Source organism: Ruditapes philippinarum, unplaced genomic scaffold (assembly GCF_026571515.1).
Source record: "Ruditapes philippinarum isolate M1 unplaced genomic scaffold, ASM2657151v2 ctg2581_1_1_1_1, whole genome shotgun sequence".
NCBI classification, from domain to species: domain Eukaryota; kingdom Metazoa; phylum Mollusca; class Bivalvia; order Venerida; family Veneridae; genus Ruditapes; species Ruditapes philippinarum.
Window position 1 is genome coordinate 21,298 of NW_026852124.1, and position 21,637 is coordinate 42,934.

The window sequence follows — 21,637 nt, forward strand, 5'->3', positions numbered from 1 at the left end:
GCATACATTTCAATAGAAAATACAAGAACTGTTTTGTTTATTTTACCGTGTTGTGTAGATCTGTATTTCTTTTCATACACACGATAGGCCTTAGCATGTGCTAAGATAAGTGTTCTTGAGACTTTGTATATGGCTGTACCACTTGTTTTCAGTCCTGAAAATTAAGCATAAATGTATTTTCTGTCCACTAAAATTGTATGCATTTTAATGGAAATATCTGCAACACAACATGCAAGGGGAAAATGTCAAATCAATATTCGAAATATCTTTATATCAGCATTAACCAATATCTTATTTGCCATAAACAAAAAGCTTATCTTTTACCTTTAATTTTCAATGATATTGAATTTTCTTAATATATTGTAATAAATCAATACGTGTTTTATCTACGTTTGAACAAAGATTGAAGCGGTATATAACCTGGTGCCATGGCAGCGTATTCGTGTCCAAGTAAAGATACTACCCATGGTTCGTTCAGTGTTATCCAGAATTTTACCTTGAAAACAAAATGTTTAGTAAATTTCGTTATATGGTCGTGTTTTTTAGCAAAAGGTATGCAAAATACATATAAAATATTATAAGCAAAATCAACAAGGAAGGGCAGCGTTCAATGACCAAATTCATAAAAACATATACTTGGTAAATAGCATACAATATCTGCATATGAAACTTAGATATCACTTATTTCATAAACATTTTAGCATATATATGTTTGAAATATTAACATTGTGTTACTTGTTATAAATCGAGAAGACTCTTGAGTAATCGCTTCTATTTGATCAAATTAGTATTGTTGTGAACACAACCATTGACCTGCTAAAATTGTGTCAAGGATTAACCCAGATTTGGTTTTTGAACAGATCATTCAATATTTAAGTTCAATATCAAATATAAATAGCTACAATATTCGAAGTAATGAAATCATAATCATATCCTCACGTTAAATAAAACAGGCAATATCTATTTTTCTCATTCAACAAGAAAATGAAGCAAATGCTAAATGAGTTAGAAGTAGCAAAAGAGTAGTAGTAATAACAATTTATACCCTATCTCCAAATGCATTAAAGCAGGCATCAGCATATTCTGCAAAATGATCAGCCGTTGTTTCGTTCCTCCAGCCATCGTAGTCTTCTAGTGCTTGTGGGAGATCCCAGTGATACAGGGTTGTCATTGGTGTAATACCAGCTTTTATCAGGGCGTTTATAAGCCTATTATAGTAATCAATACCCTCCTGGTTGGGCTTATCTCCATAACCATTCGGAAATATACGTGGCCAAGAAATCGAGAAACGATAATGACTCACCTGAAAAGTTAAATTATCTTACCATGTATAAAAGATAAAATGGTCAAGATGTTCATAGCTAGAAGCCTGAATATAAACGTTTCAAAATTAATATGAAAGCGTGCGTCACAATATCTAGTTATCTAAGACTGTATTTGTTAGTCCAGTACTTTAATTCAATAGGTAAATAAACTAGTATTATCACTAATAATAATCACTACAATTGCACTAACTGCCAAAAATGCAGTAGAGGCAAAATAAAGCTCATGTATATGGGAAATGAGTATCTTCTGAAAAAAATCGTTTTCATGTATATTGGTTGGACCTTTTGGAGTTATTTCATGATTTGGTAAAAACATATTTTCATTCATGATACATGTTGATAATATACATATTTAATAATAATTGGACCGAGAATTGCAATAGCTCATGGTAGTCCTCTCCATGATTTGTATTCCATATGCATAACTTGAGTAAATGGAAACTTACACCAAGAGCTTGGAGAATTTTAACATCCTTTTCGTAATACTTATAGCTCATACACGCATCGTTGCCAGTTTCATTATTGTCCACGTTCCCCGGCTTTTGAGAGAATGTGTCCCAGATACTTTTTCCTCGGCCTGAAATTTAACACAGAACGAGCAATATTTCCGCCAAAAACGAAAGACATCATAAATTAAAATAAATACATTTTTTCTGGCAAAACTCGAAGCGTTAAAGTAACGCTGTGTTGGCAAGTGTTAAAATAAAAATATTTTAAAAATTAATCTAATATGAAGAGACACGATGGTACGCAATTACACAGGGAGGTATTAGTAAACCATAATCCACACACAACTTTGTTATTAATTATGAAAATTGTGAGAAGTTCAAAACATTGTTAAGTCTAACAGTTAGAGTACCTCCTTCATTCCAACCTCCCTCCACCTGGTAGGCTGCAGTTGCAGCACTCCAAACAAAGTCATCAGGAAAATTCTCTTCCAAGAACTCGTGCTCTTCAGGTATAAATACATCTAAATCATCTTCTCTGAATCCATTATTGTAGATTATATTTCTGTCATAAATAAAAACATGTATAATTATTATTCTCAAACGAAAATTGTTTAGGTCCATAGAAATATGTATAAATATGCTTGTAAAGTGAAATGCATATGTTAATAATATGCTTTTCCAAAGATTTCCATCGAAAATTGACATAAAAATACGGAACAACTGAGTCCCTAAAGAACGCTTAAATCAACAAAATTAAAAATGTTGTAGACTCGGTTAGATTGAGCCTGATCATGGACGGTACTGTTAAGTGCAAGTTAACGTCTACGCCCCCTAGCACCGATTACGAAGAATTCAAAAAAAATCATAGCAATTTATGACTTAACATTAAGTTGTTTATATGAAAAATGTATAAGTATAAAAAAATAAACCGTTGCAGCTAACACAAACCTGTATAACATTGCCGATGCTTTTGGTGTTCTTGTTCTAGTTTCATTTATAAAGTCAACGCTGTATAAACCATTGTATTGTGTTATATTGTAAAAATTCTCCTCGTAATCCAACAATGACCAAGCTGTATAGCCTTTAACATTCACACCATCAAGTTTGGCAGCTGAAATGTTATAACTCTACTAATAAAATCATCATATCAATACCAGTTTTATTCCGAAAGTCTTGTACCGCAAATTTACGAAAAAACACATTTACAGTTAAATCTTAGCTGAGCCCCAAAAATGATCTAGTTGCAGAAAAATGATCTTGGCCTACGTTTTCGTGTTTTATTCCTCACATGAAAAAATCCAAAGTTTCTGTCGGAATTCGAACCTTAACCACTCGGCCACGAACGTCCCGGATATCAATATGATTAAAACACAAACAATAAATCACTCCTTAAATCATAAACCCTATCCTTAAGTTAATGTTAGATTTCCGTGTAAAAATATTAGAGACATTCATTGTCAAATGTAAGAACCGTGCCCGAGATACCTTTCAACATTTCATCGATGTATTCCTTATGAAAGTTAACTCTTTCCGTGTCATTTAGTTTCCCTGTAGTGTCTGATACACCATTTGATGTGACGTAAATTGGAACATCTCCATAGTGACTTTTGATCCAGTTCAAAGTTTTTCGCATTGCCCATGGACTGTCCTTTCGCACTAAAGAACCTTCCCTGGATAGCGGAAACAAAGTTTACGCTTATAATATACATAAAATACAAATCAATGATCAATGTTTTAGGAAAACGACCTAACCAGATAAATTTTATATATCTCCTATATCCTTTATTGCATAAAATGATAAAAAAGTGATAAAATTGAACGTTAAAAAAGCTGATATGGCAAAATTGAAAATGTTGTAAACTTGATTTAACTTAACAAGTTCATAGTCGGCAACCGAAAATACAAGTCATCATCAACGTTGTTAGCAAATCTATCCAAGAAGAACCACCAACGTTCCGTAAGCTAGGTAGATAGCGTTATTTTTCATGGAAATTAAAAACAGTTAAGTTTGTACATATTGTGCATTTTAATTTGGTTATTATTTACATACTCGTTCCAATGCAAATCTGGTTTGCACAACACTCCACTGTCAGACCACAGTTCTAGTTCATTTGACCGGTACACGTGGCTTGTACATAACTGAGCAGGTTTGATATTAACACCGAAAAAGTCCGCAGATCCTGAAAGTATATATTTTCTTTATTAAACAATACTCTGTAATTTGTATCTGTTCCATTTATTATGAATATGACGGAGAAAGTTATCATGATTATCATTGGATTGGCAGTCAAATTAGATATTTTAACACATGTTATGCAAAGAGTTTGTTTTACCTCAGAGATGATATGTTTAGTTTTTGTTATATGTAGATTTTTTTTAATAATTCCTTTTCCTCGAACATATACTTGGTCACTTCCAAACTGAGCAAAGCCATATTTTATTTATTTACATTTCGTATTTATAAGGCAAACTTCGCCTGTTTGCGATCTTTTTCTAAAAATATTTTGTTGTTACATATCAAGTCAAATCTTGTGTAATCCTGTTGAGGTAAAAATTAAATATTTTCACTTTTTATGAGGCTTGAATGAATTGTTTACCTAAATGATAAATGCTATTTTTCAAATTTGAGAAACACATCAATTTGACGAACCATTTAAATTAATCTTTTCCTCGTCTGTCAATGACGGAAGTCTACATTCTGAATCGTGGTTTTTACTTCTGTTGCAAACTTTGTCTTTCATAACCATAGGATAGTCATTGCCACCAAATATAGGATCCGCGAACCAGCCCAGATTAAACATCATAGCGGTCTCTGAAGCGGTCAAGTCTGAAGGTGAAAACTCATCTTGCGGTTCACGCCATTCAACGTCTAGAGCAATACCAACTTTACCTAGAGCAATTTAAACAGTTTGTATGTAATTTTTCATAATTTGTTAACCAGGACTTCGTGACTTCATAACTGTAATATAAGAGATACAGATAGTCCAACCATTCTTATACCAGACTCTTCAGTGTGGCATGTGACAACTGTGTATTGTTTTAAATGAATTATCTTTAACATCCCTGCACTTATTTCGCACCAAATAGAATGATTCATACAAATATTACTATTTTCTATATCAATAGGTTATCTATTCAGATCACATATTTTAAACGAGTATGCTTTTTTCACATCCTTTTAATATTTTTTATTTATTTTTCATTCTTTGAAATACTTTACCCTTCTGTTGAGTGGCATATTTTTGTTGGTACAAATGATACACCCTAGCATGCGCGATTAAAAGATTGTGAGCTGTGATGAAGTTGGTAACCCCTGGCTCATAATTGTTACTGTCATCACCGATGTCAACAGTACTAATGCGGAATGGATCGTTTACAGTTATCCACATAGACACCTGGCAGAATGTAATAAAATTTGATTTTGAAAAACAGATTACATGTAGTTTGTGGTGAATTACGCTCCAGTCTATACAAATTGAAACTATGAATTATCTATTCTCTGTTAAGGCCCATTGTGTCCCAGAAATGGTTTTATTTTCATACACATGAATCGTAATTTGTATATGTTGCTTTCTGGGAATAAGTTCAGTAATAATAGTGTTGTAGAATTTTGTATGTAAGTCAAATACTACATGTACTTTTGTTTACATTTTGGTACTTTTATGACAAATAATTTCACATTCAGTGCTATTTTTTCAGGTAATAGGCATCTTGCTTGCTCTAGATCATTATAAAACTTCTATTTTACCCTTTCTTTACAAGCAAGCGTTATTCTTTTCATAATTGTAAAATAGAGAAAAACAGACGCCTTGTCACTCTTTAAAAATTGCAATTTTCTGATAACACTTTTTTTCATTTCATCAGCCTATATTCTTGTAAATTATGCATACGGTATTGTTGGTTCCATGTCTATTACAAATAGTATGTTATATTTTTTCACGTTTAAGTGTTTGTTAATATGTTCTATATTCACAATTCACTTACATCAGATCCAAATTCTTTAAAACATGTGTCGGCAAAGTCAACAAATTGCCTAAGAATTTTGTCATTCTGCCAACCGCCTTGATCTGAAAAATGAAAAGAAATGACATCAATCAATATCAACATCAGACATGTAACAATAATCGTATAACATTAAAGTTGCCTCCATATCTATATCTAAAGTATCTATCTAGCGTACAGAGGTTTGGTTAGTTTATACCAATTTATTTAAGTTCGATTGTGTTGGAAGCTATAAGCTTATTGAAACACTCTCGGATCCGTTCATGGAACAAACAAGTACAAAGCAATGAGTGTAAAGGTTCTTGCTCACGAAAACAACGGACGGAAACAACGGTTTGTCTCTGGCGGTTTAGTTGTGTGACGTTTCAGATTGTAACACTACAAGGAAAATCCGCCAGTTTTATGTCGAGTATCCTCCAGATTTTTAGAGTATTCTCCAGTTATATTTAGAATATTATTTAGCGAAAAACACTGAAGAATCTATTGTATTGTGAAAATTGTTTAAAAATGATACCTTGCAGTGTCTGTGGAAGTTCCCAGTAATTATATAATGTAACCACGGGTTTTATATTCCATTTCTTCAGTTCTTTTATTAGGTCTTTATAGTACTGAACACCAGCTGAATTTACAGGCTTTGTACCATTAGGGTATATTCTCGACCACGAGACGGAGAAGTGGTATGTGTCCACCTGGAATAAGTTATTAATAAAGCTACTCCTTTGAAACTAATTTTTTATTCAAATGTATGTTTATGTAGATATGGTATCTATTTAGAGAAGATAGAATATCGAAGAAATAAATTTATGTAAATACAAACGTGTAGGTCTTTAAGTTATATTCAATAGAATAATATAAGATCAAAACGTATGCAATATATGCCACAATGATAATAAGTAACAACAAACATTGTGTTTTGATATCTTGTTGGATCACATATATATGTATATGTCATGTTTTGAAAATAAGAAAAACAACAAGAAATCACTAATTTTTTTCAATTTAAACAAAAAATAAGTTTTTGTAATCTAAATGCAATGTATGAAGTGTGAAGTATGACATACAAATGATAAATGTACGGTTTTCTTTTGGTCAAGGGTCTGGTATTCAGTCAGCCAACTTCAACACATTTTGTCATATCACTGATCGGTCAACCTTACCGGCTTTTTTCACGGATTCTCCCGAGTATCGAATCAGCGATGGCCTTCCTATTAAACTAAGCTGGTGGACTGTGCATGTACAAGCGGTGGGGTATTAAAATATCATTGTATCTATGAGATATAACAAAAAGTAGGGGTAACATACATTAAGATGTCTTAAAAGTTGGACATCTTCTTTATATTTGTTGTAACTATTAGCAGTTCTGAGCTCACCGTTCGTCTGTTTGTACCATATATTCTTACCACGACCTTAAACAAATATAAGAAGTCTTTTGCACATTTACAAATAAAGATCAAGTCATTTACGTCATATAAAGGTGGACAGAGTCAAAAATATAATACAGATTCCAATTCAAATGAATGTATTACTTGCTGCTTAGCATTTAAGTGTCTAAAATATATGTATATATAATAGCAAATTTGGAAAACTTTTTTATCATGTACCAACTCCGTAAAAATGGTATTGCCAATCGTGCACATATTTTGACGTGGCGTCATTTGTGTTATACGAGTACAAATTTAAGAATGCGCTAAATGTTAGTGTTACACTATAGGCGCGTCAATGAGAAAACAATTAGTTTTCACTTTAAAAATTCTTAACAACATATTATTATATTCGTGTAAATTCATTACTGAATGTATTGGACTCGTTGAAAATAATAATATTATGCTTGACAGAGGCTTGTTTAAAATAATTTTATTCAACTCGTTCAGGGGCTCACGTAATATTATTTATTTAACACAACCAGCTCATTTAAATAATTATTGAACTCATACTCATTCAATACCCTCTATTTATTTCTCTGTCTATGACATGACTTAACAAAAACACTGAAATATTAACCATCATTTTCATTTCCACCTTCCGTCAGATAAGCAGCCGAAGCCACGCCCCATTCAAAATCTTCCTGGAATTTATCGTAGTAAAATTTTCCAACGAAATCAGGAGCTGTCCCTCGTCCACCAAGAGCTGGATATCCAGGTTTGTACCCATTTTCGTCAATAAGCTGTATGAAATTATAACAATGAAATATCATTTTTATCTTTTTATTTATTTAATTTCTTTCTTGCATTCAGTCTTTGTCTTTGTTGTCTAGTAAAACGGTCTATATGTGGTTTCGTTCAAATAATTTTTATGTATAAATTTACGTACTTGTGAAAATGTAATAAACCAATGGTATATCATAATGTAATAATGATATATGATAATATCTTATAAAATTAACTTCGTGCTTATCAGAAAGCTTTATATAGAATTTATTTTAGTTCAATTGCATAGGAAGCTATAATCTCATAGACATACTTTCTTATCCGTTCCTGGAAAGAAAAGTACTGAACAATGAGTGTAAAGTTTTTGAGTGTAAAGTTTTTTGCTCAAGGAAACAACGGCTTGTCCGTGTCGGGGTTTGAACCTGTGCGCAAACGATTAATAGATTACTAGTCCGACGCGTTAACCACTCGGCCATGCCACTTCACAACAACGATATAAATAAGTTAAAACTTCTTTCATCATGACCGTAAACCGAGACAATTGACCAATGTTTATATACCTGTCTGTACCAATATGCTGACCCCTTTGGAATTCTTTGTCTTTCGGGGTCACTAAAGTTGACATAATGAATACCAAATTTCTCAGTATAACCAACGTTCCATTCAAAATTGTCCATCAGCGACCATGCTGTATATCCTTTCACATTACAGCCATCAAGATTTATTGCTATCCGGAAATGCAAATGTATCAATTAATGATTAACAATCTGAAGCAATTTTCTCTTACAATAAGACAAGCATACTAAAAACACAGTGGGTAAACGTACGCAGCTTCTTCCAGTTCTTGTAACAAATGCAACAAGTTAAAAAAAGGAATTCAAGCAGCCGTTTACTTCTTGTTCTCGCAAAAAACAAACTTCAATTAGGGAAGCTTGCAATACATCACCGAAAGTAAAAGGTGCTTGTGCTGGCAATTAGCCATACCCATTTACTTGTACAGGCTCGCCCATTGATGATACAGAGATTAAGTTTATCCACTGTTATAAATACATAAACACATTTAATCTAAAGGAATTCCACTGAGGTCCAAAAAAAGCGTAAAAACATAAAATGTGAAATTTTCACATAGATCAGCTGGAGCACTTAAATAAAGTGACATGTATAATTTAGAAAAAAATCAGAAATAACTTGAAAATTGTATTTTAGTGCTATTCTTAGACCGATTTGTGTGAAAAGCGTTGCAGTTAAAACATGTATTTGGGGCTATTTTTCACAGCTTAAATAATTATTCTGGAAAAACAGAGTGAGCAAAATGATCTGAATTTTCTGAAAAGATGTTATTTAATATAGCCCTACATTTAGAGTGACGGAGTTACATACTTTTGTTACCACTTATCTTTCCTATTAAAATTTTAGTGAAGCAGTATAAAATATGAGATATACCAGGTACCTTTCAGCATTTCGTTGATATATGTTCTATAAAAGTGTATTCTATGATAGTCACGTAAAGTAGCATTTCTATCAGATACTCCATTCTCTGTTACATAAACATCAACGTTATTGTAATGTGTTTTTATCCAGTTTAAGATCTTCCTCAAACCAAATGGTACAACCTTAAGCCAGCTTGAACCAGACCTAAAATAAAATATAAAACTGTCTGATTGTATGCTCTAAAATCAGATTAAAGGGCATGTACTAAAAGGTGTTTTTTCACAGGGAGCCGGCAAAGTGTTAAGCTAGCATAAAAATGCTAATTTGAACATCTGTGCACACGGCAAATCAATTTCTTACCATCACATTTTATATTATATATATATATATTATTTGATGATGAGGTGTTTTTTCTAGTGTGTTCAGATGTTCAAATAAACAGTTAATATGCTGTCCAAAACACTGTGCCGTCTCCTTTGTATATTTCAAATTGCCAAGATTAAAAGGAGAAATAAAAAGAAACGAACCCGATCCATGTTGGGTCACTTATATCGCGTTTGTCTTGATCGTCATAATAATTAGCGGCTTTCAAGTCGGTCTTCTTATCAGATGTTACGTAGCCAGATGAATAATGATTTAATCCAAAGAAATCAAAAGTACCTGAAACAAAACGATAATATAAACTTACAAAGCAGAATGTCAGACAGATTAGTGCTTAAATGCTAAATTTCAGCATCATTCAGGCTTAAGTTTTCCAGTAAAAATGTAAGCAAAAACTACTGATATATTTCAGAAAATTTTACTTCAAGAGTCCATCTAGGTTACCAAGGATAAATAAACGAATATTGGACACATATTTAAAATATTGTAGAGAATTGATCATACTTACCATTTATTTCTCTCTTCTCGTCGTCAGTAAATTCAGGTAACCTTGATTTATTATAACCTTGAAGGATGCTTTTCTCGTGGATGGTTTTTTTCATAACCTCCGGATAATCCCCGTTGATGTAGATCGGATGGGCGTACCATCCAAAACTGAAGGCAATGGCCCTATCTGAAGCTTCAAGGTCATCTGGGTTGTACATATCATAGGGTTCCGACCATCCCACACTTACAGTGAACCCAATTTTACCTACGTATAATGGTAATACCGAGGTATAGTGGTAATCTTTAAGTTATTCAGAAACTAATTTTACCTACGTGTAATAATAATAGTAGTAATCTTAAGTTTTGAAGAAACAAATTAACCTTCGTGTAATGATATCTTTCAGTTATTCAGAAACCAATGATAATTATAGTGGTAATCTATATGTTGTAAAGAAACCAATTGAGCTTTTGCGACAATTATTATAAAAATTTAATAAATACCTACATCATGCACAGGTTATATGTAATATCAACATCAATATATGTGTTATGCCAATGAATACTAATCTGATTTATACCAGAACTTATTCACAAAGTCTAAACATGTGTAACTTACAGAACTAAGTCCATGTCCAGTTTTAATATGTAATATAAGGGGACGGGTACAAGATTAGAATATGTTTCATCATAAACCTTATATATTTCAATAATTTAACTCAAATAAATAATATTTGACAAAAAGCGAGGCTCCGAAGTTTATATGCTAGATCTATATATTTCTATTCAAATAGGAACATTTTTAAATAATCTGTAAACAGTTACCTTTCAGTTTGTGCTTATTTTTGAATTCCTTTTCGTAAAGTCTGTATGCCTTTGCGTGCGATTTAATGATATTGTGAGCAGCAATGTAACCCCCAACGTCTGCCGAATGTATATTTGGCGGGAAAGAACCATCTGCGTAACCCATTTGACCTATTATTTTGGGCTCATTAAACGTAATCCAATATTTAACCTGAATGGAAAAAAAAGGAAAATGAAATTATTGACAAGGTCAGTTCATAAAACAATGATATTTAAAAAACTACCGGATTAGGTATTCGAACTCAATTCCAAATAGAACGGCTTCCAACATGGGGATAACTCTCACGTTCCGCGAAATTTAAGTAAAATAAATCGGAACAAAATATATTGCTTTTTAGTTATTGTAATTATCAATTTTTGAAACTAAATACTTACATTATCGGAGAATTTTTCAAAGCAAATTCTGGCATATTCAGCAAAAGCGTCAACTATACTTTCATTCAACCATCCTCCCGTCTTGTTGAGGCTGACGGGTAAGTCCCAGTGATACAATGTTACCATTGGTTCAATACCTGTAAAATATATTCACTTCATAACTATGTGTAAGACTGAATATTAAATTAACGGTTATTCAATAAAACTTTAAATCTTTAAAAAATACGTTATTTCTTCTAAAAGAAATGACATATTGGAACCTGCTGGAACAGAAATTGATTAGACTTTGCTAGGCTAGCGTGCACACACATATTTGCTATATTTGTTGGTTGCTTATTTTTTATTCATATTTGAATCCTTTAAATTCTAAATGACCTGTTACAAATTTTAAACCGGGCAAATCCATTAATTTCAATTAATCAATTGGAATTTCAACCAGAATATTTATAAACAAAGGGAAGTAATCCAATGATGACTGAATCGACTTGCATGTGAACTTCATACATTATCTTTTCCATGAAAATTTGCTTTCGTCAATTAAAAATGCCTTCAACTTTTCTAAATGTTAAATAAGTCTACTTATAGATAACTCGTTTCATGTTACTGTAAAATCAAAGCAATTAAGGTTGAAAATGAAATTTATCAAGGATAAATTAATGAACTGTAAGTATTAAAACCCTCCGAAACCTCTAGAGTACCAATCAGCTCTTTATACTTAAATATAATTAAAGCGGACAATTCGTTTCCCGATCCTCTATTTCTAAAAACAAATGTCAGTGACGTGTTATAAATAAGCTCTCAAAGAAGGCTTAACAGTGATATTATGCACTGTTCCAAGATAAAATTATTGAAATACTTAGTTTGAAAAAAAAAAAAAAAAACACCGCAGAATTATTTACAACAGATAGTAAAAGCTGAAGACCGCTTTAAAGAAATAAAGGCCGCTTTAAAGAAATAAAGACCGCTTTAAAGAAATAAAAACCGCTTTAAAGAAATAAAGCAATTTTTAGCGTGTTTCTGAACATTATTGTGTGCTGTACAGTATAGAAATACAGAACCCCTAAAGAAAACACGGCAAAATTGAAAATGTTGCAGGCTATACGAACCTGCGTCTTTAAGGGCCTTGGTTAGATTACGGTAATATTCTACTCCTTTCTCATTGATCTTATTTGTTGTTCCATCAGGTAAAATTCTTGACCATGCTATTGAAAACCGATAGTATTTAGTCTGCAAAAAATGACCACTTATAATTAGTTATGTATTTAAACATTATATGATTTTCAAAATAGTATTAAATGAATATTATGACAGAAAATTTCTTCAATAAGCATATATGTAACTAACATTATTATTGTAAAAAAATCGAAATTAAAAAAGAATCTAACACATTTTTGTAGATAAGAGATAACGCACCCCTAAATCTTTTAGAATCTTTACATCTTCCATATATTTATGGTAACTGTCACATGCTATATTTCCATTATCATCGTTAGTAATAGCACCTGGTGTGTTAGCATGAACATCCCATATACTCTCACCTTTCCCTGAAATACAATAACCTTTAGTTTAAACATATTTTATTCATCAATTTTTACAAGCATGTAACATTTTTACATCACAATATATATGGATTGGAAAACAATAACCTTTAACATAAAAATTATACATGTTTAGTTAACATTACTATTATTTTAAACTTACGAGTATACTGACTACGGGTATTACTAGTAATTGATTTAATCAGCCAATGCACTCATGCTATAATAATATCTGGGATGAAATTTAAGCATGTGAGCTTTACTAATGTAAAACACAACCTCCATTAGTCACGGAAGTTATTCGCCTCACCATTCATTTATCATAGTGGTTATCTATTAATTTTGATCCATTCGTTGCTGGAAAAACATATAAATGCCGAAACTAATACCTCTACTCAAAATACAGGATGCCGTAAACTATGACCTAAACTCAAAATACAAGCTACCGAAACTATGATCCGGACACACAAATGCAGGATGCCGAAACTATGCCATCAAACTCAAAATACAAGCTACCGAAACTATGATCCGAACACACAAATGCAGGATGCCGAAACTATGCCATCAAACTCAAAATACAAGTTGCCAAAACTATGATCCGAACACACAAATGCAGGATGCCGAAACTATGACATCAAACTAAAAATACAGGATGCCGAAACTATGACCTGAAAACATAAGTGCAGGATGCCGACACTATTACCTCAACCAAAAAATAGAGGATGCCGAAAATATGGCATTAACTCAAACATGCCGAAACCATTTACTTAATCCAAAAGTACAGGATGCAAAAACTATGACCTTAACCCAAAAATACAGAATGTCGAAACAATGCCCTAAACACATAAATACAGAATGCACTCAGCGTTCTCAGAAGAAACATACCGATGACTGATAAATTAATTTTTCATTTAAAAAAAATCCAAAATTTGTAAAATATGTATGATGAACAAATTTGTCTGAAAGATTTAAATGATTTAATACCGTCCTCGTTATATCCGCCCTCCACCTGATAGGCTGACGTTGCTGAACTCCAGGCAAAATCCGCGGGAAAGTCGCAGTAGTATATGCCATCCTCGTGCTCTACTGGACCGCTGGGAAAACCTCCCGGACCATTGTACCCCCTCTCAAAACCATTGTCAGTGATAATCTGAATGAATTAACAAGGTGTTTTTATTCAATTTTAACTGTCATCACATACTACTTAAATATATTATGTAATCATTACCTATATTATGATGTTTTAATGATTCTGTAATGTAATTTTTTCATTGTGCAATGTTTCGTAAACCAAAACTTATAATATAGAATAATATAATGTTGAATAAAAACTGAAGAAAAGTGTCGATCACCTTGGAAAAAAATATAACATCAATATTATTCTGCAAAACACTAGCACTTACTCCAAGATTATTGCAAGTGACATACATGTTTAAGTAATAAACGTTATTAAGGAAAAAAGAGATTTTAAGCCCGGGGGCACGTTGACCCCTTTTTAGCGTTAAAAGCGGGTTGTTTTTGTTTTTGGGTTTTGTTAATTTAATTAACTCCTTAGAAGTTTTAATAATAAATTTTAAGAAAAAAATCTATAAAACAGACAGGCCTTTTAAGGGCAATTTATGTGAATATTAAAAGTAAGGAATTTTCTTTAAAATTTGACAAAATAATGGTTTGGGATAACATTTAAACAGAGTCTAATGACGGCAAAAAAGGGGACATATAAATTGTTCGCTACAAACATTCATGTTATTGCGGGACAAAATCATAATTTTTTTAAGTTTTTGAAATACCAGGGAGATCTACCTTTTAAAACCTTTTGATATCCCCCGTTCATCGGATATATTAAAAAAAAAATTTCTTAAGTCGTTTATTTTCTGGTTTTTGGGCAGTGATTGACAAATATTGATGATAAATCGCAGTGATATTCCATATAAATGTTGATATTTGACCTCAATCTTTAATTTGATAATAAAAAAATATCAGCAAGTAGTTTATCAGCTGTTTTACGTGGTATAATATAAGCGATATTGGGCTATTACATAACTAAGGTATTAGTTAATTTAATCTTGGTGTTATAGAGCACTGTGTGGTTAGTCTAAACTAGACTTATATTTTAGCTATCCGACGACGTGTTGTATGTGTTATACTTGAAGAACAAACAAAACTTTTCATCGTGTTAAAAGGCAAAAAAGGAATATGCACTTGGTTAACGATAGATAAATAGATAAAATTGAATTGATATCAGATGTTCATCGATTTTAGATACTGTTATAAACCCTTACCAATAAATCACTTGTTCAAACAATTTGATGACTGATACACCGTACAGTATAAACAAATCAAACATTGCTTATGAACCACACGCATTCGCTAGGACGTTTTTATGTATTCAAGTAACTTGATAATAAATTAACCCATACATCATTCAATCATTTTTTTTATCCTAGTATATTCTTCTTCAATTTCATTTTCAACATTGATTTTGGGTTATGATCGGACATTTTAGTTAAATTGTCTACTATTTGCCCCAGGCCCTCCATATTATTATTGATGCGATATGTAACTTATATAGAAAGGAATTTTGTAAAAAATGATTTCGACATATTCGCCTTTTCGTGAAAACATCTGAAAGGGAAAAACGCGAAAGTATATCGAAATATCATTGAAGGAAATACCAATTATATGAAATAAATTCATATCATCGTGATTTCCACATTTTACCATCGTATTTCCGGATGTTTGTCGTTGTCATTTCGTGATTTATATGTTCGCGTTGTTATTTCAGAGTTTTTGTCATCGTCCTTTCGCCTGTTTTTGTCATCGTCCTTTTGATTTGAAGGTTTTCGATAATTTCATTTATAAGTTACGACCCTAACGGAATTCGGTAAGAACCAGACTTTAAAATTACAAACAATAACAGCTGATAACTTTATCACGATTGATATACTGACTTGTTTATAATACACCGCTGAAGATTTCTTTGATCTTGCAATGCCGTCTTGTTTGAGTTCAAACAATCCAGAGTTCCTCCTCTCCTCAACTGGGGTTGGTAAATCATCCACAAGCGTCCTAATATAGAAGCCTTTGATATTACGCAACTCATCTTGTTTTATTGCTGCAATAATCACAAACCCAAAGTAAATATTTTTAAAAATGTGTTACTGCATGTCAAAATTAAATGTATGGCTATATAGCAAAAGTTGATCATTTATATCTATTTCAATACGATGAGCAAGTTAACACAGCTACGTTAATTAAAGAAAAAATGCATTGTATCGTTCTACATCTACATTCAAAATGGCAAGAATAAAACAGACAACTAGAAAATCTACCGGAGGAAAGTCTCCACGCAAACAGAAAGCCACCAAGGCAGCTCGAAAGAGTACAACAGCCATCGATGGTGTTAAAAAACCACAGTGGTACAAGCCGGGGCCCGTTGCCCTCCGTGTAATCAGAAGAGCACGTAGCTTCTCATCATGAAACTTGCATTCCAGCGTCTCGAAATGCAATAATTGCCATGTTTGAAAATATAATGTATTTTCAGAAGTAATTACATTAATATAATTTAATATAATTTAATATTATATTTATTTTACCTTTAAGGACTTCATTAGCGTGTTCTCTGATCCATTCCACTCTTATCTTATCACGAACGCCGTCAGCGACATCCTCTACACCCGTATCAGTTATATAAAGGTCTATACCAGGGTATTTTTTACTGAGCTGTCCTAGGAGAAGTCTTAAACCTTTTGGATACATGTATAGCACCGGATCATCTCGCCTTAAAAATGAAAGAAGCAGATTAAGATAACGGTTAAAGTAACTGTATATTAACTGAAAAAAATGACTCTTTCTCAACCCATTGTGCAGTCAATAATTTTTCTTTGTTACATAATTTAAATTAAAAAAGAGTGAAATAGTAAGAGTTTTTACGAGACTTTAGTTTATCTTTGAATGACGCCAACAAAGTATAATTTACGAATTAATAAAAAAAGTTGTGTTTCAAATATAATACTTTTTCCACAGTGGATTTTCTCTTTGAATGAAACCGGTTTCACTTTCGGGTCTGTCATCTTTCGCTACAAGGTATGACCCGTAATATCCGATTCCAAGAAAATCAATGGAGTCTGTAACAAACAGAGACACAACAAACCTGAATATTCATTTTTATTTATTTTTTTGTAATAATACTATCGCTATCCCTTTCTCTGTCGTAACAATAAGTAAGCACAAGAAAAAACGAGTCTGTTAATTTGCATGCTTTGGAGTGCGGGTAACTAATACCTGGCAATATCGAGCAGTCTGTGTTAGACATTTTTTTGCAACAACACGATTTAACTTTCTTTTGTACCCGTATTTTGTGAAAGCACTTATGTGTACTTCAATTCACATAACATATTTGATAAATTTTAAACTCAGAATTTAAGATTCAAGTAGACATTCCTTATTGAAAATGCCGTTCATCTCCCTTCATTACATTGACTGTTTACTGCAATCCTTTAAAACAAATTGTTTATTTAAAATGCTGGTTATATTCTTATTAAGATAAACAGTATAACATTTGAGATATTTACTTATTAGATTAGACTTTTCCTTAGCAGTGAATGTTGGTAGCATATTGCCGACCTTCGATTTCATTACTTCCGGATAATCCCCTGTATTAAGAACCTCAGCTATCCATCCAAAGTTAAACTGGAACACTGCGTCTAGCGTCTGGTTCACTTCCGGTTCCGATGGATAATCCGGTTCGTACCAACTTCCTTTCAAATCTAAGCCAATTTTACCTGAAAACAATGATGCATAAATATAATTATAAAATGGGTCAATATGTCAATATTTGTAAAAGACCAGATACTCGTCATTTTATAACTATTTGGTATACATGTTGTGCATACGATGTATTTATATCAGTATAAAACGGAAAACATGTAATACAAAATACAAAATCTCAGATATAGCTATTAAAAATGCGTGTATGCTAATCAAGGTAAATGTTAGTTGAATTGAAACCGTTTCAACACACGCAACAACCAAATTAACCATTGAGGTGAAAATATAATAATAATAATAATAATAATAATAATAATAATAATAATAAAGACTTTCCAAATTGCATGCCAATTCAAACTGACTTTGATGCTACAAAAATCCAACCAGTAAGGAAGAATCTTATAGTAAACAAGACATGACTTTTGCTTTCTTAACATTAGTCTAATTTATTTCATATAAAAGTTAAATCTTATTCAATCATCAATCAAATCAACCGACCCTTGCCTCCAGTTGTATTGTACGCATGAAAGATGCATGCATGAGCTTTTAACATATTGTGCACGGCGTTGTATAAACTAGATTTGTCTGTATACCTCTCCTTGACAACTGATATAGGATCAGAAAACGTGCTCCAAATGGTAACCTTTGAATAATATAAATACAGTATATAATTATCATAAGATATACTACATGTATTATTAATTCAAATTGAGCATGAACCATACCTATTAGAACATTAAAATGTATAATAACGTATACTTCATGTTTTATTATTAATTCAACCAAGCATGGACATTACCTACATCCTTGGTGAATATAAACAATAAATAAAACTATCGAATGCTTGAGCTTTAAGATCGTTGAAAATCTGTATTTATTACTTATATTGCGTTGTTAATTAAGATTTAAGTTTTCGAATTCACGTTTTTGTTAATAAATGACAATAAGTAATAATTTAATGTAATATTATAAAAAAAATATTCTTTTATAACAAAAGTCTTTGTCTTTACAGTATGATTCTAATTAATATAAATAAAATAAAATAAAATTCTTCACCTTTGAACCTAATCGATCTAATATAACTTTAGCCCCTGAACATGCAGCATCAACGCTGGCCGCATTTGACCATTCACCTGCATCCTTATAAATAAAAGTGAAATGACAAAAAAATATTACAAAAGTTTTTGTTTCCAACTATTGGACTTTTAAAAGAGTGTCTTTTTATTTCCACCAATCCATTCATAGTTAAAACATTGCTAAAATGTTCACAATGTTTCTTTAATACAATATTCATGTATAGACTAAAAATTCATTTTATGCTGTTTTTGTTTTTTTTTAATTTTATGAAATGTACCTCAAGTAAAGTGATATGTGGTTCTATTCCATTTTGTTGAAGTTGATCCACCAAAGATATGTAAAATAGGATTGCGTCTTCATCTAATCCGTTGCCAGGTCTATCACCTACAAGGTAGTTCCAGTCTAAGGCCAACTTGAACGTTGATATCTGTAGAAGAAGTGAAGATAGACCTTATGGTACAAGCATAATTAATCGGGCAGTCGGACAAAAATTCAGTTAAATTTGTTTTTCAATATGAAATACTATTTTAAAATTCACTGATAAGCAATAAGTTAAATTACTATATAAAACATTAATTAAGTCTGTGATTCGAAGGCGGTTTGCGAACATCACTTCCATTTGGAGATAGTTTTGTATTAAACAAATCGGGTACCAATTAAAATCATACGGGATGTTATTTCTTTCCAAGGTCGTATCAGAAATCATATTCAGAAAATTGCATCATGCATTGTTCGTAGCTTTTCACTTTTCATTTTAGGATATTCATGTGCATAAATTCAAATATGTAAAAGTATAAAAATGAACAATCGCCACCGTTAAGCGGGCCACAATAAACTAAATCAAAAACATCAAATGAAGAAAATTGTGGAAAATTGTGGAAAATAATTATCTTGAAAATTTCTTGTAGAAAATTATAATTATAGGCTTCATATTTGACATTCGCAGTCAAGGTCATTTACAGATCAAGGTCATACTTAAACTATTCAACATGCTGGTGTTGCCATATGTGTTGTTTTGTCCTAGTATGAATCAAATGCGTAAATAACAACAAAGTAATGAAAAAAATACAATACTTCAACCGTGACGGCCAATGTCATTTAAAGGTCAGATCATTTAAAGATTAATCACAAAGATATAGCTAGTTATAGCAAAAATGTAGCAAAATTAAATAAATTGACCTTAAAGGTCGAACCAAGAAGTCAAGTAAAGTCTGGTCTTCTTATCAGTCTTGTACAAAGCGATGTTGTGTTCAAGTTTGAATAAAAAGAAAGATATGAGCCGCGTCCGTCACGACAAAACCAACATAGTGCGTTTGCGACCAGCATGAATCCAGACCAGTCTGCGCATCCGCGCAGTCTGATCAGTTTCTCTACTTGTTATAGAGTTGGTAAGCGAACAGCATGGATCCTAATCAGACTGCGCGGATAAGCAGGCTGGTCTGGATCCATGCTGGTCGCGAACCCATTATGTTGGTTTTGTCATGGCGCGGCTCATATGACCAATGGAAGACAACGGGTACTGGGGTACTTGAACGAACGGCATGACTGTAACAATACTAGTGGCTCGATCTTTTTTCTTCGAAAAAGTTGAGCTAAATCTGATTTGAAGAATAAAAATTGTTCTTTTCAGTTGGTAAGACATCAAAAACCATTAGGAACAAACATGCAAACAAATAAGTCATTAAAGGGCTCCACTGAGGTTTTTTGACATGATGGGACTGAAAATATTTTTTCCAGATAAATGTACCATTTTATGTAGGTTAAGAGCACTTATCTTTGTGCAAAATTTCAGATTATTTGCGCACTTCGTTTTTCCAGAATAATTATTGAAATTGTCAAAAAATGACCAAAAATGAAAAGCGTTTAAACGCTTATCACTCAAATCGAGCTAAGAAAAGCACAAAAATTCGATTTTCAATTTATTTCAAAGTATATTTCTTAATTATCTTTACAAACATTTCTCTTTAAAGTTCCCAGATAACTTATAATAGAAATTAAAATGTTATGTTTTTAGACTTTTAAACCTCAGTGGAGTCCCTTTAATCATTGAAATAATATTTTGCCCATTGAGATAAAGAATAGATAAAGAAATATTATCGATAACAAAGAATGATAGAAACTATACCCCGAGGTACTTCAGTCCATCTATGTCAGCTTGAACAATCTCGTCCACTATAAATACATTATAAATTATCAAAATTTTACATTACATCGCATTTTATATGAATACATGTGCATATGTATGTGTACTTATAAAAGCCGATGTTCATTTTTAGAATTATGACACTAGCTTATTTAATTTGTCAAATTTATAATCACCAACTTAGGTTTACCAAAAAAATGCTGTTTAAAGGAATATATAATTGATGAATACGACTTCATTAAAACCAGTTCAATCATTAAGATGTACCTCAAAGAATATTATAAATTTTACCGGTTTGGTTCCCGTTTGTGACATTTCTATAAACGGATGTTGTAATCCCCCATCGAAAATCGTCTGGGAATTGACCAAAGATAAACTTATCGTCTGCTACACTGTAGTCTGTGAAAATCATCAAAGCCACCAACAGAAAGACGGCACGAGATGCCATCTTACTAAAATGTTTCAAATAATTGATCAAAGAATATGCATTTTTAAGTACCACTTTATCTATTGTATTGTTTAAGACAAAATTGTCACAAGAAACTGCATAAAATCTTATATCTATGTCCTCTAGATAAACTTACTGCACTGTTTTCACTGGGTACAATGACTTGCCTCTTATCTATATATATACATCAAATTGGATTTGTTA

General features: G+C 32.0%; 1 protein-coding gene across 1 annotated transcript in view; it reads right to left on the bottom strand.

Annotated features, from left to right (window-relative positions):
* Positions 1–21,630, bottom strand: part of LOC132750018 (lactase/phlorizin hydrolase-like) — a 39,239-nt gene extending 17,609 nt beyond the window's left edge. The window contains exons 1-32 of the mRNA XM_060739965.1: positions 21,277–21,630; positions 20,968–21,014; positions 19,120–19,269; positions 18,822–18,905; positions 18,264–18,408; positions 17,570–17,779; positions 17,011–17,122; positions 16,592–16,776; positions 15,947–16,110; positions 13,980–14,145; positions 12,871–13,001; positions 12,564–12,684; positions 11,458–11,594; positions 11,044–11,233; positions 10,244–10,486; positions 9,882–10,014; positions 9,374–9,558; positions 8,484–8,650; positions 7,778–7,940; positions 7,079–7,182; positions 6,291–6,465; positions 5,759–5,841; positions 4,995–5,169; positions 4,425–4,664; positions 3,825–3,954; positions 3,260–3,444; positions 2,723–2,885; positions 2,185–2,336; positions 1,772–1,902; positions 1,046–1,303; positions 421–496; positions 47–154 (exon numbers count right to left, since the gene is read on the bottom strand). Coding sequence (XP_060595948.1) covers positions 47–154; positions 421–496; positions 1,046–1,303; positions 1,772–1,902; positions 2,185–2,336; positions 2,723–2,885; positions 3,260–3,444; positions 3,825–3,954; positions 4,425–4,664; positions 4,995–5,169; positions 5,759–5,841; positions 6,291–6,465; positions 7,079–7,182; positions 7,778–7,940; positions 8,484–8,650; positions 9,374–9,558; positions 9,882–10,014; positions 10,244–10,486; positions 11,044–11,233; positions 11,458–11,594; positions 12,564–12,684; positions 12,871–13,001; positions 13,980–14,145; positions 15,947–16,110; positions 16,592–16,776; positions 17,011–17,122; positions 17,570–17,779; positions 18,264–18,408; positions 18,822–18,905; positions 19,120–19,269; positions 20,968–21,014; positions 21,277–21,433 — 4,870 coding nt within the window. The 5' untranslated portion in view covers positions 21,434–21,630. The remainder of the gene's footprint in view (positions 1–46; positions 155–420; positions 497–1,045; positions 1,304–1,771; positions 1,903–2,184; positions 2,337–2,722; positions 2,886–3,259; positions 3,445–3,824; positions 3,955–4,424; positions 4,665–4,994; positions 5,170–5,758; positions 5,842–6,290; positions 6,466–7,078; positions 7,183–7,777; positions 7,941–8,483; positions 8,651–9,373; positions 9,559–9,881; positions 10,015–10,243; positions 10,487–11,043; positions 11,234–11,457; positions 11,595–12,563; positions 12,685–12,870; positions 13,002–13,979; positions 14,146–15,946; positions 16,111–16,591; positions 16,777–17,010; positions 17,123–17,569; positions 17,780–18,263; positions 18,409–18,821; positions 18,906–19,119; positions 19,270–20,967; positions 21,015–21,276) is intronic.
* Between the last annotated feature and the right edge of the window lie 7 nt (positions 21,631–21,637).